This window comes from Carcharhinus amblyrhynchos, chromosome 21 (genome assembly GCF_965287045.1).
Source record: "Carcharhinus amblyrhynchos chromosome 21, sCarAmb.v2.hapA, whole genome shotgun sequence".
NCBI lineage: Eukaryota > Metazoa > Chordata > Chondrichthyes > Carcharhiniformes > Carcharhinidae > Carcharhinus > Carcharhinus amblyrhynchos.
In genome coordinates, this window is record NC_137344.1 from 47,432 (window position 1) to 62,062 (window position 14,631).

General features: G+C 50.0%; 1 protein-coding gene across 1 annotated transcript in view; it reads right to left on the reverse strand.

The window, feature by feature from the left end:
* LOC145356551 (glutamine-rich protein 2) overlaps nt 1-14,631 on the reverse strand; it is a 175,229-nt gene that overhangs the window by 41,020 nt on the left and 119,578 nt on the right. The window contains exons 10-13 of the mRNA XM_080209314.1: nt 12,456-12,578; nt 12,292-12,339; nt 1,136-1,273; nt 876-994 (exon numbers count right to left, since the gene is read on the reverse strand). Of these exons, the coding sequence (XP_080065440.1) occupies nt 876-994; nt 1,136-1,273; nt 12,292-12,339; nt 12,456-12,578 (428 nt within the window). The remainder of the gene's footprint in view (nt 1-875; nt 995-1,135; nt 1,274-12,291; nt 12,340-12,455; nt 12,579-14,631) is intronic.

Below are 14,631 nucleotides of genomic sequence, written 5' to 3' on the forward strand. Positions count from 1 at the left end.
ATGTGTGTGTGTGAGTGTGTCTCAGTGAGTGTGTGAGAGTGTGTGTTTCTGTGTGTTTGTGTGTGTGTGTGAGAGAGTGTGTGTGTGTGTGTGTGTGTGAGTGTGTGTATGTGCGTGTGTGCAAGAGTGTGTGTGTCCGTGTGTTTGTGTGTGTGCGTGTATGTGAGAGAGAGTGCATGTGTGTGTGTGCATGTGTGTGTATGTGTGAGAGTGTGTGAGCGTCTGTGTGCGTGTATGTGCGTGTGTCTTTGTGAGTGTGATGACTTTAGCCAGGCTAATGAGGTTGGCTTGTTAGTGTGAACTACCTGATGACTCCTTGGTGAAGTGCGCTATCATCAGGTCCAGGCAGTGGGCGATCGAGGGGGTCGAGCATCCTGTCTGTCTGCTGTTCTACCGCAGCTACATTCACGGCCAGGTGTCCCTGGAGAGGGAGCATGCAGTGTCCACACCTTCCGCGCCCACTGGGCACCGCAGGGGCTGTGGTGTATTATCGACCCCGATAATCACCTCTTGATTTAATGTTTCAAGTTTCCTTTGGATTTTGGTTTCTGTTTGAGTCGTTCCCCCCCTTCTTTTTGGGGGGCCGCCCCTCTTAATTTGTCCCTAAGTTAATTTGAGTTCGTTTTACTCGTTTGACGCATGAAAAGAACTACCTGATGAGTCCTAATTGATGGTTAAATCAGGGAGCCTCATGATCCTTATTTAAAGCAGGTGTGTCAGACTCCCAGCCTGCATTTAGCAGGGAGCAGCTGGAGAGCTGGCTGTGTACAGATGTACAGTGTAAATAATGTAACTTGGTGAAGGGACTTTCACCTCCGTGGAGTTATTACAGTTTGCGGGGCTGGGCGCGTGCGGGGCGGGTCTGTCCAACTCACTTCTTTAGTGCTGCTGCTCCTTCCTGGCTGGAATCTCTCTGTTTGAGCAGCTGTTTCCGAATCGATCGCCATCTCTCCTCCAGCTGTTTTTTTAGTGGATCCAGTTCAATGCGGTCCAGCTGCAAAAACAAACTCAGCCTGTTTTAAACCAGCAGCTTCAGGGAAAGCAGCAGCCCAATCTGCGCTGCGTATAAATGAGCAACAACCTCCCCTTCCCGAGCGGAACACAGCAAACACAACCTGAGGGATGGTAACATCACCTTACGGTCCATTTCTGCTGTTAGTCTGTCCAGAATGCAGCCCCAGTCCTTCTCCTGAATGCAAATCTTCTTCATTAGCCCCTGTATCATCTTGTTCATCTGGTCCGTCACAACATCCAGCTGGTTTCGGCTCACATTCTGACAGGAAAAGAGTTTACACCTGTGAGACTGTCCTACACCGGCTGAACCAAAATCCTCTCCCTTTCCCCATCCACATCCCCTGTTCCTGCACTCCCCTCCCTCCCCCACCACCGCCTCCTCTCCATTGCCCACCCTCCACACCCCCCTCCCCACAACCCCGTGTCCTGAAGTTTGATCTGTAATTCCTGGAGAGTTGACATGTACAGAGTGAGGAACTGTAGCCATGAGGAGGGAGGAATGATGGAGAACAGACAGAGCTGGTGAAATGGGCAGACACATGGCAGGAAGAGTGTGAACTGGCAATGTCAGCAAATGAATCCTAGAATACAATTTTTCTGTTTTTATTGTTTAACGTTTTATTTATAGTTTCAAAGTTGCGAGTTTCAGCGGTTTTTTAAAATTAGTTAGAAACCGGAAATCGTCACTAGGACGCTTGCCGGGAGTTGTAGTTTTTTTCTCTCGGGTTTATAAGCACCTACCTCCGTGTATCGGCCTCATTGTTCCTGAGGAGCAGTATCGAGAGGCAGCGATTTTTGGGTGTGAGAGGAGGCAGCAAACAGGTACATTTTTCTGTTTTTATTGTTTAACTTTTTATTTATAGTTTCAAAGTCGCGAGTTTCGGCGGTTTTTTTAAATTAGTTAGAAACCGGAAATCGTCACTAGGACGCTTGCCGGTATTTGTAGTTTTTTTTTCTTGGGCCCCTAACCCTATAAATTAGTGTAGAGAGGATACCCGATCCTCTACACTGGTAGAGAATCCCACCCTCCCACCTCCTCTAACCTAATTATAAGAGTGGGGGAAGTTTGTTGTTTGTTTTTTTAATTTATTTTTCTGCTGGTAATTGCTTCAGGGATGGCAGTTCAGGCAGTAAGCTGCATCTCCTGTGGGATGTATGTGGTGAGGGACTCTAGTAGTGTTTCAGGGGAGTTTACTTGTAGGAAGTGTGTTAGATTGAAGCTTCTGGAGGAGCGTGTAAAGGAGCTGGAGGTGGAGTTAGAGGAACTCCGCATAATTCGGGAGGCAGAGGTGGAAATCGATAGGAGTTATAAGGAAATAGTCACTCCTAAAAATGAGTCTTGGGTCACTGCCAGGAAGAGGGGAAAGAAGCAATTGGGGGGACAATCCCCTGGGGCGGTTCCCCTCCAAAATAGGTTTTCGGTCCTGGAGGCTACAGTTGAGGAGGAATCAACTGGGGATAGTCAAAGGGAGCAGGTCTCTGGGGGTGAGCCTAGTGTGAAAGCTCAGGTGGTTAGGGGCTGTAAACGATTGGGCCTCGTGATTGGGGACTCCACAGTTAAGGGGACAGATAGGAGGGTCAGAAGTAAAGGTAGGGACTCAGGGCTGGTGTGTTGCCTACCAGGGGCTGGGGTCCGGGATGTATCTGAAAAGGTATTCAGGACTCTTAGAGGAGAGGGAGATCAACCCCAAGTTATTGTTCATGTGGGGACACATGACATAGGGAGGTTAAGGGAAGGGGATATTAAGCAGAGATTTATGGAGTTGGGGTGGAAACTAAAGGCCAAGACTGATAGAGTGGTTATCTCCGGACTCTTGCCTGTGCCACGAGATAGTTTAGAGAGGAATAGAGAAAGGGAAAGTTTGAACTTGTGGCTGAGAGGATGGTGCAGGAGGGAGGGGTTCAGGTACTTAAGCAATTGGGGCTCGTTCTGGGGAAGGTGGGACCTCTATAAGAGGGATGGTCTACACCTGAATCAGAAGGGGACCAATATCCTGGGGGGTAAGTTTGCTAGGGCTATGCAGGGAAGTTTAAACTGATTCGGAGGCGGGGAGGGATCCTGAGTAGAGGGGTTGAAAGTGAGGGGTGCATGGATGGGGACTGCAATGCACGGCATCGCAGGGGTGGGGTGGAGCAAGGTTTGAAATGTGTATACTTCAATGCGAGGAGTATTCGCAATAAAGTGGGTGAACTTGCAGCGTGGATCAGTACCTGGGACTTTGATGTTGTGGCCATTTCAGAGACATGGATAGAGCAGGGGCAGGAATGGATGCTGCAGGTCCCGGGGTTCAAATGTTTTAGTCGAAGTAGAGAAGGAGGTAGAAGGGGGGGAGGGGTAGCATTATTGGTCAGGGATTGTATCACAGTGTCAGAGAGGAGGTTTGATGAGGACTTGTCTGTTGAGGTAGTATGGGCGGAGATTAGAAATAGGAGAGGAGAGGTCACCCTGTTGGGAGTCTTTTATAGACCTCCTAAAAGTTCTAGAGAGGTTGAGGAAAGGATTGCGGAGACGATCCTGGTTAGGAGTGAAAGTAATAGGGTAATTGTTATGGGGGATTTTAACTTTACTAATATTGATTGGAATTGCTATAGCTCTAGCTCGTTAGAGGGGTCAGTTTTTGTACAAAGTGTGCAGGAAGGTTTTTTGACTCAGTATGTAGATAGGCCGACTAGAGGTGAGGCTATATTGGATTTGGTGCTGGGAAATGAGCCAGATCAGGTGTTGGATTTGGAAGTTGGTGTGCATTTTGGTGATAGTGACCACAATTCGGTTACGTTCACCTTAGTGATGGAAAGGGATAGGCATGAACCTCGGGTCAGTAGTTTTAGCTGGGGGAAGGGTAATTATGAGGCTATTAGGAGAGAATTAGGAAACATAGGTTGGACTAGGAGATTACAGGGATTGGGAACGTCCGAAATGTGGAGTTTTTTCAAGGAGCAGCTACTGTGAGTCTGTGATAGGTATGTCCCTGTCAGGCAAGGTGGAATTGGTAAGGCTAGGGAACCGTGGTGCACCAAAAAAGTTGATTCGTTGGTTAAAAAGAAAAAGGAGGCTTATGTTCGTATGAGACGTGAGCACTCGGATAGTGCACTAGAGAGCTTTAGATTGGCTAGGAGGGAGTTGAAGAGCGAGCTAAGAAGGGCTAAAAGAGGACATGAGAAGACTTTGGCTGATAGGGTTAAGGAGAATCCTAAGGCGTTCTATAGGTATGTCAAGAACAGAAGGTTGGTTAGGGCAAGGTTAGGGCCAGTTATAGACGGCAGAGGGAAGTTATGTGTGGAAGCGGAGGAGATTGGTGAAGCATTGAACCAATATTTCTCTTCGGTGTTCACGCAGGGGGACATGGATATAGCTGAGGAGGACACTGGGTTGCAGGGGAGTAGAATTGACAGTGTTACAGTTGATAAGGAGGATGTGCTGGATATTCTGGAGGGTCTGAAAATAGATAAGTCCCCTGGTCCGGATGGGATTTACCCCAGGATTCTCTGGGAGGCAAGAGAAGTGATTGCAGAGCCTCTGGCTCTGATCTTCAGGTCGTTGTTGGCCTCTGGTATAGTACCAGATGATTGGAGGTTAGCGAATGTTGTCCCATTGTTTAAGAAGGGGAACAGAGACTTCCCCGGGAATTATAGACCGGTGAGTCTCACTTCTGTTGTGGGAAAGGTTTTGGAAAAAATTATTAGGGATAGGATTTATAGTTATTTGGAGAGTAATGAGTTGATTGGAGATAGTCAGCATGGTTTTGTGGCGGGTAGGTCGTGCCTTACTAACCTTATTGAGTTTTTTGAGAAAGTGACCAAAGAGGTGGATGGGGGTAAGGCAGTGGACGTGGTGTATATGGATTTTAGTAAGGCGTTTGATAAGGTTCACCATGGTAGGCTTCTGCACAAAATGCAGATGTATGGGATTGTGGGTGATCTAGGGAACTGGATTAGGAATTGGCTAGCGGATAGGAGACAGAGGGTAGTGGTTGACGGTAAATATTCATCATGGAGTTCGGTTACAAGTGGTGTGCCTCAGGGATCTGTGTTGGGGCCACTGCTGTTTGTGATTTTTATTAATGATCTGGATGAGGGTATAGTTGGGTGGATCAGTAAATTTGCTGATGATACCAAAGTCGGAGGTGTGGTAGATAGTGAGGAAGGGTGTCATAGTTTGCAGGAAGACTTAGACAGGTTGCAGAGCTGGGCCGAGAGGTGGCGGATGGAGTTTAATGCAGAGAAATGTGAGGTAATTCACTTTGGTAGGAATAACAGATGTGTTGAGTATAGGGCTAACGGGAAGACTTTGAATAGTGTGGAGGAGCAGAGGGATCTAGGTGTATGTGTACATAGATCCCTGAAAGTTGGGAATCAAGTAGATAAGGTTGTTAAGAAGGCATACAGTGTCTTGGCGTTTATTGGTAGGGGGATTGAATTTAGGAGTCGTAGCGTTATGTTGCAACTGTACACAACTCTGGTGCGGCCGCACTTGGAGTATTGTGTGCAGTTCTGGTCCCCACATTACAGGAAGGATGTGGAGGCTTTGGAGAGGGTGCAGAGGAGGTTTACCAGGATGTTGCCTGGTATGGAGGGGAGATCCTATGAGGAGAGGCTGAGGGATTTGGGGTTGTTTTCGCTGGAAAGAAGGCGGCTAAGAGGGGATCTTATTGAAACATATAAGATGATTAGAGGTTTAGATAGGGTGGATAGAGTTAGCCTTTTTCCTCTGATGGAAAAATCTAGCACGAGGGGGCATGGCTTTAAACTAAGGGGGGGTAGTTATAGGACAGATGTCAGGGGTAGGTTCTTTACCCAGAGGGTGGTGAGGGATTGGAATGCCCTGCCTGCTGCAGTTGTAAATGCGCCTAGTTTGGGGGCGTTTAAGAGGTCTGTGGATAGGTTTATGGACGAAAAGGGATTGGTTTAGGTTAGTGGGTCACTGTTGTTGTTTTTTTTTTAAACTGGTCGGCGCAACATCGTGGGCCGAAGGGCCTGTTCTGCGCTGTAATGTTCTACATTCTATGTTCTATGTACAATAGAATCCCCACAGCGCAGAAACTGGCCATTAGGCCCATCGAGTCTACGCTGACTCCAAAAGAACATCTCACCAAGGCATACCGCCTCTATGTTATCCCTTGTAACCCCACATACATACCTCACTAATCCACCTAACCTACATTTGTGGACACTAGGGGGGCAAAACTCACAGATCACAATCAGGAAGGATCGGCAACACCTCCTCCACGATCATCCTCAACACCGGTGCCCTACAAGGCTGTGTTTTCAGCCCCCTGCTATACTCCTTATACACCTATGACTGTGCGGCCAAATTCCTCTCTAATTCCAATTTCAGGTTTGCTGACAACACACCACCGCAGTGGGTCGGATCTCAAACAATGAAAACACAGAGTACAGGAATGAGATAGAGAATCTGGTGAACTGGTGCAGCAACAATAATCTTTCCCCCAATGTCAACAAAACGAAAGAGATATTCATCGACTTCAGGAAGCGTAGTGGAGCACATGCCCCTGTCTACATCAACAGGGACGAAGTAGAAAGTGTTGAGAGCTTCAAGTTTTTAGGTGTCCAGATCACCAATGACTTGTCCTGGTCTCCCCCCCACCCCCTCCCCCCACCAGTGCTGATACTATAGTTAAGAAAGCCCACTAATGCCTCTACTTTCTCAGAAGGCTATGGAAATTTGGGATGTCAGCTACAACGCTCAACAACTTCTACAGATGCCCCATAGAAAGCATTCTTTCTGGTTGTATCACAGCTCGGTCTGGGCTCCTGCTCTGCCCAAGAATGCAAGGAACTACAAAAGGGTTGTGAATGTAGCCCAATCCATCACGCAAACCAGCCTCTCATCCATTGACTCTGTCTACACTTCCCGCTGCCTCAGCAAAGCAGCCGGCATAATTAAGGACCCCCCCCACGCACCCCAGACATTCTCTCTTCCACCTTCTTCCATTGGGATAAAGATACAAAAGTCTGAGGTCCCGTACCAACCGACACAAGAGCAGCTTCTTCCCTGCTGCTGTCAGACTTTTGAATGGACCTACCTTGCATTAAGTTGATCTTTCTCTACACCCTCGCTATGACTGTAACACTACATTCTGCACTCTCTCCTTTCCTTGTCTATTTACTGTATGTTTTATCTGTATAGCATGCAAGAAACAATACTTTTCACTGTATGTTAATACACATGACAATAAATCAAATCAAATCAAATTTCACATGGCCAATCCCCCCTAACCTGCACATCTTTGCTCTGGCACCATTTTCAAAGGAATGTGAAGAGAATATTGCTTAGAGAGACCTGGCTGGTTCACTTACACTAATCTGTGAAGGGACCAGTCGAGAAAGCCTTTAAAAAGCAAATAGAATCCTTTGTTTTTAAAACACGGAAATTAAACTATTGCCTTAAACTTGTTGATTGGGCCATGGCTGGAGCAGCGAGTGTCAATTCTGTACCTGAGGAAGAACCTCAAGCTCTTTGAGAGAGCGCAGAGGGGATTTACCAGAATGGGAGCAGGCTGAGGATGAAAGCTGAGATTCTTCTCCTTTGAGCAGAGAATGTGAAGAGGACATTTAACAGACATGATGATGGGAGATTTTGATACGAGCAAGTTGGAACACCCTGTGCAGTGACTGGATCAGTGATCAGAGAAAGCATTAAGGTAATTCGCAAGAAAGCAGAGGGAGAAAGGAGTTGTCTGGATCTGGGATGTGCTTCAGGAACAGCTTGGGAACATTCAAAAAGAGAAATGGAAATAAATCCCCAGGGATAGGAAGGGAGCCACGGTGGAGAGAGTTCCTTCACAAAACCATCAGAAACGTGATTTCATTTTATAACAATCCTTAAACCCCCTCCCACCACAACCCACACTTTATCAGCCCCAGCACACTTCCTTTCTGCTGCTGCCATCCTCATGTTTCCAGTCTGACAAAACTTTGTCTTTAAGAAATGTGGGAAGTGATTCCCTGCGAAGCGCTGAATTGATGGGAGAACTGTTCTAAATTCTGACTGTTTTGTTAGTTCAGCTTCCCACCTGAATCTCTGCACTCTGCGAATCTCATTAAAACCCAGGGTGGGGTGGGGTGGGGGGGGGCCTATTGGTGCCGGAGTCTGGGAACTCTGTGCAGTGGCCCCAATCTGTCAGACTCCCCATTCGCTGCCAGCCTGATCGCTGGCACCCACGACCCCCCCCCGGCCCGATCGCAGCCCCCACAATTCCCAGGCCAACCCCAACTCCCCTGCCCCCAGAGGTACAGCCAACCCCTCCAGCAGTTGCGATCCTCACGCCCCTCATCCCAGCAGCACCTCCTCTCCTCCCCATCCAGCAAACCACCCCTCCCAGCCTGCCCCAATAAGAACATAAGAACATAAGAAATAGGAGCAGGAGTAGGCCATCCAGCCCTTCGAGCCTGCCCCGCCATTCAATAAGATCATGGCTGATCTGTCGTGGCTCAGTTCCACTTTCCCGCCCTCTCCCCATAACCCTTAATCCCCTCTCTTATCAAGAACCCATCAACCTGCTTCTTAAAAATATTTAGCGAGGCAGCCTCCACCACTTCAACGGGCAGAGAATTCCAGAGATTCACCACCCTTTGAGTGAAGAAGTTCCTCCTCAACTCCGTTCTAAACAGCCTCCCCTTTATCTTGAGGCTGTGCCCCCTAGTCCTACTGTCTTTTTTGAGCTCTCCGTCATAGGCCGATCACCACACAGTGTCGCAGCAGGACCCCCCCCCCACCCCCACCCCCACCCACCCCCACTGCAAACCCCTAGACCCCGCCCACAACAGACACTGTCCCCTTGGCATCACCTGATGCCCAATAGAGAGTGCCAAGGTGCCCCCGGGCATGGACACTTTGCCCCTTGGGGACTGCCAGGGTGCCCATGCCCAGAGGGGCACCATCCCCCTTCTGCCTGATCCCCTGGGGGGCCCCGGTTGCCTTCCCTTCATTTTGGCAGGGTCCCCCGTTAGTTCCCGAACGTGGCGAGCTAGCCTGAACCCCACTCGAATGAATGGCGGGGCAGGCTCGAAGGGCTAGATGGCCTACTCCTGCTCCTATTTCTTATGTTCTTATGTTCTTAAGTTAATTTACTGGTGGGAGATTCGATCAGGACCTGAAAGATCCTGATAATTAAAATTTAAACAATGTTTAAAACAGATTTAAATGACTTTTGCCTTTCTGCTGATTTCCACTGTGGTCTGATCGCCAAGTGTTCTCCGGCTCTGGGACATGCGCATGCATTCCCAGCACATGCGCAAATCCCGAACAAGGCTGGCGACACCATCTCTCTATCCCAACCAGCCAGAAAAGTAGTGGATTGCGATGGGAGAATCGCTCCCGTATGTTGTGTCATGTTTCTTGTGAAGGGAATGTTTTAAAATTCTGCTCTGATTAGGGTGCTGTTTTGTCTGCTCCAGGCAGCCCATGTGCTGAGAATATAGAAGAACGGTTCCTTCTCGTTATTGGGGTGTTTACTTTAATCTGAGTTGGGGTTTTGTTAGTTTTTGGGTTGTCCCCTGGGGCTTAATGAGATTGATTGACGAAAGTCGTATGTTAACGGGAAGAGCTAGGCTTACAGAGAGACAAGCAGGTGGTTGCTGTTTGGATTTACAAGGAGCAGCAGCTCTTCTCACTCTCTCTCTGGAGATTGAAGTCTGGGATCAGTGAGAAAATATTTCTCTCTCTCTCTCTCTCTCTCTCTCTCTCCAGAGATGTTAAAAGACTCAAGGACTGGCAGCCCATGTGAGCCTGTGTTTATCCTGAATGACTTTGAAGAGGAGGTTACATCCATGAAGAATATTGCTTCAGTTGGAATTAATAGAGATAGGCTAGCAGTTAAGTATTGTATCTTTCCAAGTCTGAACACTTCAAGTGGTCATGGTGATGCTAATTCCTTTTGTTCTAGTGAAAGTGTATTGGTAAGTTAAGGTTGTTTCAATGAACACTTCCTCGTGTTTCAATGGAATCATACCAGGACTGACCCCCTCATCCTCACACAAACGCCAGGCGCTAGTCTAATTCATTCTCTGGAACTCCTGATCTGGTTCCCTCATCCCCATGTCTGAACTCAATTACAGGCAAATAACTCCCTCAGATAAACCCAGAAACACACCCAATGAGGAACGCCTGACAAAACGCTCACCTCGTCACCTCAAAACACTCACCTCGTCACCTCAAAACACGCACCTCGTCGCAGCGAAACGCTCACCTCGTCGCAGCGAAACACTCACCCCGTCACAGTAAAACACTCGCCCCGTCACAGTAAAACACTCGCCCCGTCACAGTAAAACACTCGCCCCGTCACAGTAAAACACTCACCTCGTCACAGTAAAACACTCACCTCGTCACAGTAAAACACTCGCCTCGTCACAGTAAAACACTCACCCCGTCACAGTAAAACACTCACCTCGTCACAGTAAAACACTCGCCTCGTCACAGCAAAACACTCGCCCCGTCACAGTAAAACACTCACCTCGTCACAGTAAAACACTCGCCTCGTCACAGTAAAACACTCACCCCGTCACAGTAAAACACTCACCCCGTCACAGTAAAACACTCGCCTCGTCACAGTAAAACACTCGCCTCGTCACAGTAAAACACTCGCCCCGTCACAGTAAAACACTCGCCTCATCACAGTAAAACACTCGCCTCGTCACAGTAAAACACTCGCCTCGTCACAGTAAAACACTCGCCCCGTCACAGTAAAACACTCACCTCGTCACAGTAAAACACTCGCCTCGTCACAGTAAAACACTCGCCTCGTCACAGCAAAACACTCGCCCCGTCACAGTAAAACACTCACCTCGTCACAGTAAAACACTCGCCTCGTCACAGTAAAACACTCACCCCGTCACAGTAAAACACTCGCCCCGTCACAGTAAAACACTCGCCCCGTCACAGTAAAACACTCGCCTCGTCACAGTAAAACACTCGCCCCGTCACAGTAAAACACTCACCCCGTCACAGTAAAACACTCGCCCCGTCACAGTAAAACACTCACCCCGTCACAGTAAAACACTCGCCCCGTCACAGTAAAACACTCACCTCGTCACAGTAAAACACTCACCTCGTCACAGTAAAACACTCGCCTCGTCACAGTAAAACACTCGCCCCGTCACAGTAAAACACTCGCCTCATCACAGTAAAACACTCGCCTCGTCACAGTAAAACACTCGCCTCGTCACAGTAAAACACTCGCCCCGTCACAGTAAAACACTCACCCCGTCACAGTAAAACACTCGCCCCGTCACAGTAAAACACACACCTCGTCACAGTAAAACACTCGCCTCGTCACAGTAAAACACTCACCTCGTCACAGTAAAACACTCGCCCCGTCACAGTAAAACACTCGCCTCGTCACAGTAAAACACTCACCCCGTCACAGTAAAACACTCGCCCCGTCACAGTAAAACACTCGCCTCGTCACAGTAAAACACTCGCCTCGTCACAGTAAAACACTCGCCTCGTCACAGTAAAACACTCGCCTCGTCACAGTAAAACACTCGCCCCGTCACAGTAAAACACTCTCCCCGTCACAGTAAAACACTCACCCCGTCACAGTAAAACACTCGCCTCGTCACAGTAAAACACTCGCCTCGTCACAGTAAAACACTCGCCTCGTCACAGTAAAACACTCACCTCGTCACAGTAAAACACTCGCCCCGTCACAGTAAAACACTCACCTCGTCACAGTAAAACACTCACCTCGTCACAGTAAAACACTCGCCCCGTCACAGTAAAACACTCACCTCGTCACAGTAAAACACTCGCCCCGTCACAGTAAAACACTCACCCCGTCACAGTAAAACACTCACCCCGTCACAGTAAAACACTCGCCCCGTCACAGTAAAACACTCACCTCGTCACAGTAAAACACTCACCCCGTCACAGTAAAACACTCGCCCCGTCACAGTAAAACACTCGCCCCGTCACAGTAAAACACTCACCTCGTCACAGTAAAACACTCGCCCCGTCACAGTAAAACACTCGCCCCGTCACAGTAAAACACTCACCCCGTCACAGTAAAACACTCGCCCCGTCACAGTAAAACACTCACCTCGTCACAGTAAAACACTCACCTCGTCACAGTAAAACACTCACCCCGTCACAGTAAAACACTCACCCCGTCACAGTAAAACACTCGCCTCGTCACAGTAAAACACTCACCTCGTCACAGTAAAACACTCACCTCGTCACAGTAAAACACTCGCCCCGTCACAGTAAAACACTCACCTCGTCACAGTAAAACACTCACCTCGTCACAGTAAAACACTCACCTCGTCAGAGCACATCTTCTCCAAACGATTCAAGGAATCAAACAAAGACTGAAAGTGGAAATGGGAAATAGAGTAAACACAGCGAAATTCATCCTGTCAGCATCAACCGACAATAATACACAGCGTGCAGTGTGAATACGATTACGCCTCGCTGGTTCACCAACCTGAATATTCCTCTGGTGATGTTCATCTCCCTGAAGGAGTTGCCTCGTTGTTCCGTTCAGCCTCTCACATTCTCCCTGCAGCTGGAGAATCTGATTCTGGAGCTGAATCCGCACCTCCTTATCCTGAGGCAAGTGAAAGAAACTTAACTATCCACTCAGTGTACAGAGAGGGGGAGTGGAGAGAGAGAGGGAGAGGGGCAAAGAGGGGGGGCAAAGGAGAGAGAGGGAGAGGGGCAGGAATGGGGTAGAGGAGAGAGGGAGGGGGCAGGGAGGGGGTAGAGGAGAGAGGGAGGGGGCAGGGAGGGGGTAGAGGAGAGAGGGAGGGGGCAGAGAGGGGGGTGGAGGAGAGAGGGAGGGGGCAGAGAGGGGGGTGGAGGAGAGAGGGAGGGGGCAGAGAGGGGGGTGGAGGAGAGAGGGAGGGGGCAGAGGAGAGAGGGAGGGGGCAGGAAGGGGGTAGAGGAGAGAGGGAGGGGGCAGAGAGGGGGTAGAGGAGAGAGGGAGGGGGCAGGAAGGGGGTGGAGGAGAGAGGGAGGGGGCAGAGAGGGGGTAGAGGAGAGAGGGAGGGGGCAGAGAGGGGGGTGGAGGAGAGAGGGAGGGGGCAGAGAGGGGGGTGGAGGAGAGAGGGAGGGGGCAGAGGAGAGAGGGAGGGGGCAGGAAGGGGGTAGAGGAGAGAGGGAGGGGGCAGAGAGGGGGTAGAGGAGAGAGGGAGGGGGCAGGAAGGGGGTGGAGGAGAGAGGGAGGGGGCAGGAAGGGGGTGGAGGAGAGAGGGAGAGGGCAGGAAGGGGGTAGAGAAGGGGGGGGCAGGAAGGGGGTAGAGGAGAGAGGGAGGGGGCAGGAAGGGGGTAGAGAAGGGGGGGGCAGGAAGGGGGTAGAGGAGAGAGGGAGGGGGCAGGGAGGGGGGTGGAGGAGAGAGGGAGGGGGCAGAGGGGGGGTGGAGGAGAGAGGGAGGGGGCAGAGGAGAGAGGGAGGGGGCAGGGAGGGGGGTGGAGGAGAGAGGGAGGGGGCAGGAAGGGGGTAGAGGAGAGAGGGAGGGGGCAGGGAGGGGGTGGAGGAGAGAGGGAGGGGGCAGGAAGGGGGTGGAGGACAGAGGGAGGGGGCAGGGAGGGGGTAGAGGAGAGAGGGAGGGGGCAGAGAGGGGGTAGAGGAGAGAGGGAGGGGGCAGGGAGGGGGTAGAGGAGAGAGGGAGGGGGCAGGAAGGGGGTAGAGAAGGGGGGGGCAGGAAAGGGGTAGAGGAGAGAGGGAGGGGGTAGAGGAGCGAGGGAGGGGGCAGAGAGGGGGGTGGAGGAGAGAGGGAGGGGGCAGGAAGGGGGTGGAGCAGAGAGGGAGGGGGCAGAGAGGGGGGTGGAGGAGAGAGGGAGGGGGCAGAGAGGGGGGTGGAGGAGAGAGGGAGGGGGCAGAGAGGGGGGTGGAGGAGAGAGGGACCTGTTTTAAACATTGTTTAAAAAGGAGACAGACAAAAGGCGGCTAACTATAGGCCGGTTAACTTAACTTCTGTAGTAGGGAAAATGCTTGAATTAATCATCAAGGAAGAAATAGCGAGACATCCGGATAGAAATTGTCCCATTGATAAGACGCAGCATGGGTTCATGAAGGGCAGGTCACGTTTGATTAATTTGGTGGAATTCTTTGAGAACATTACGGAACCTGTGGATGTGTATCTGGATTTTCAGAAAAACATGCCACACCAAAGACTGCTGCATAATATAAAGGTACACAGTGTTACGGGTAACGTATTAGCATGGATAGAGGATTGGTTAACTAACAGAAAGCAAAGAATGGGGGTAAATGGGTGTTTTTCTGGTTGGCGATCAGTGACTAGCGATGTGCCTCAGGGATCAGTGTTGGGACCGCAATTGTTTACGATGTACCTAGATGATTTGGAGTTGGGGACCAAGTGTAGTGTGTCAAAATTCACAGGTGACACTAGGATGGATGGAAAAGCAAAGTGTGCAGACGACACAAAGTCTGCAAAGGGATACAGATAGTCTAAGTGAGTGGGCGAGGGTCTGGCAGATGGGGTACAATGTTGGTAAATGTGAGGTCATCCATTTTGGTAGGAATAACAGCAAAATGGACAATTATTTAAACAGTAAAAAATCGCAGCATGCTGCTGTGCAGAGGGACCTGGGTGTCCTTGTGCAGGAATCTCAAGGAGTTGGTTTGCAGGTGCAGCAGG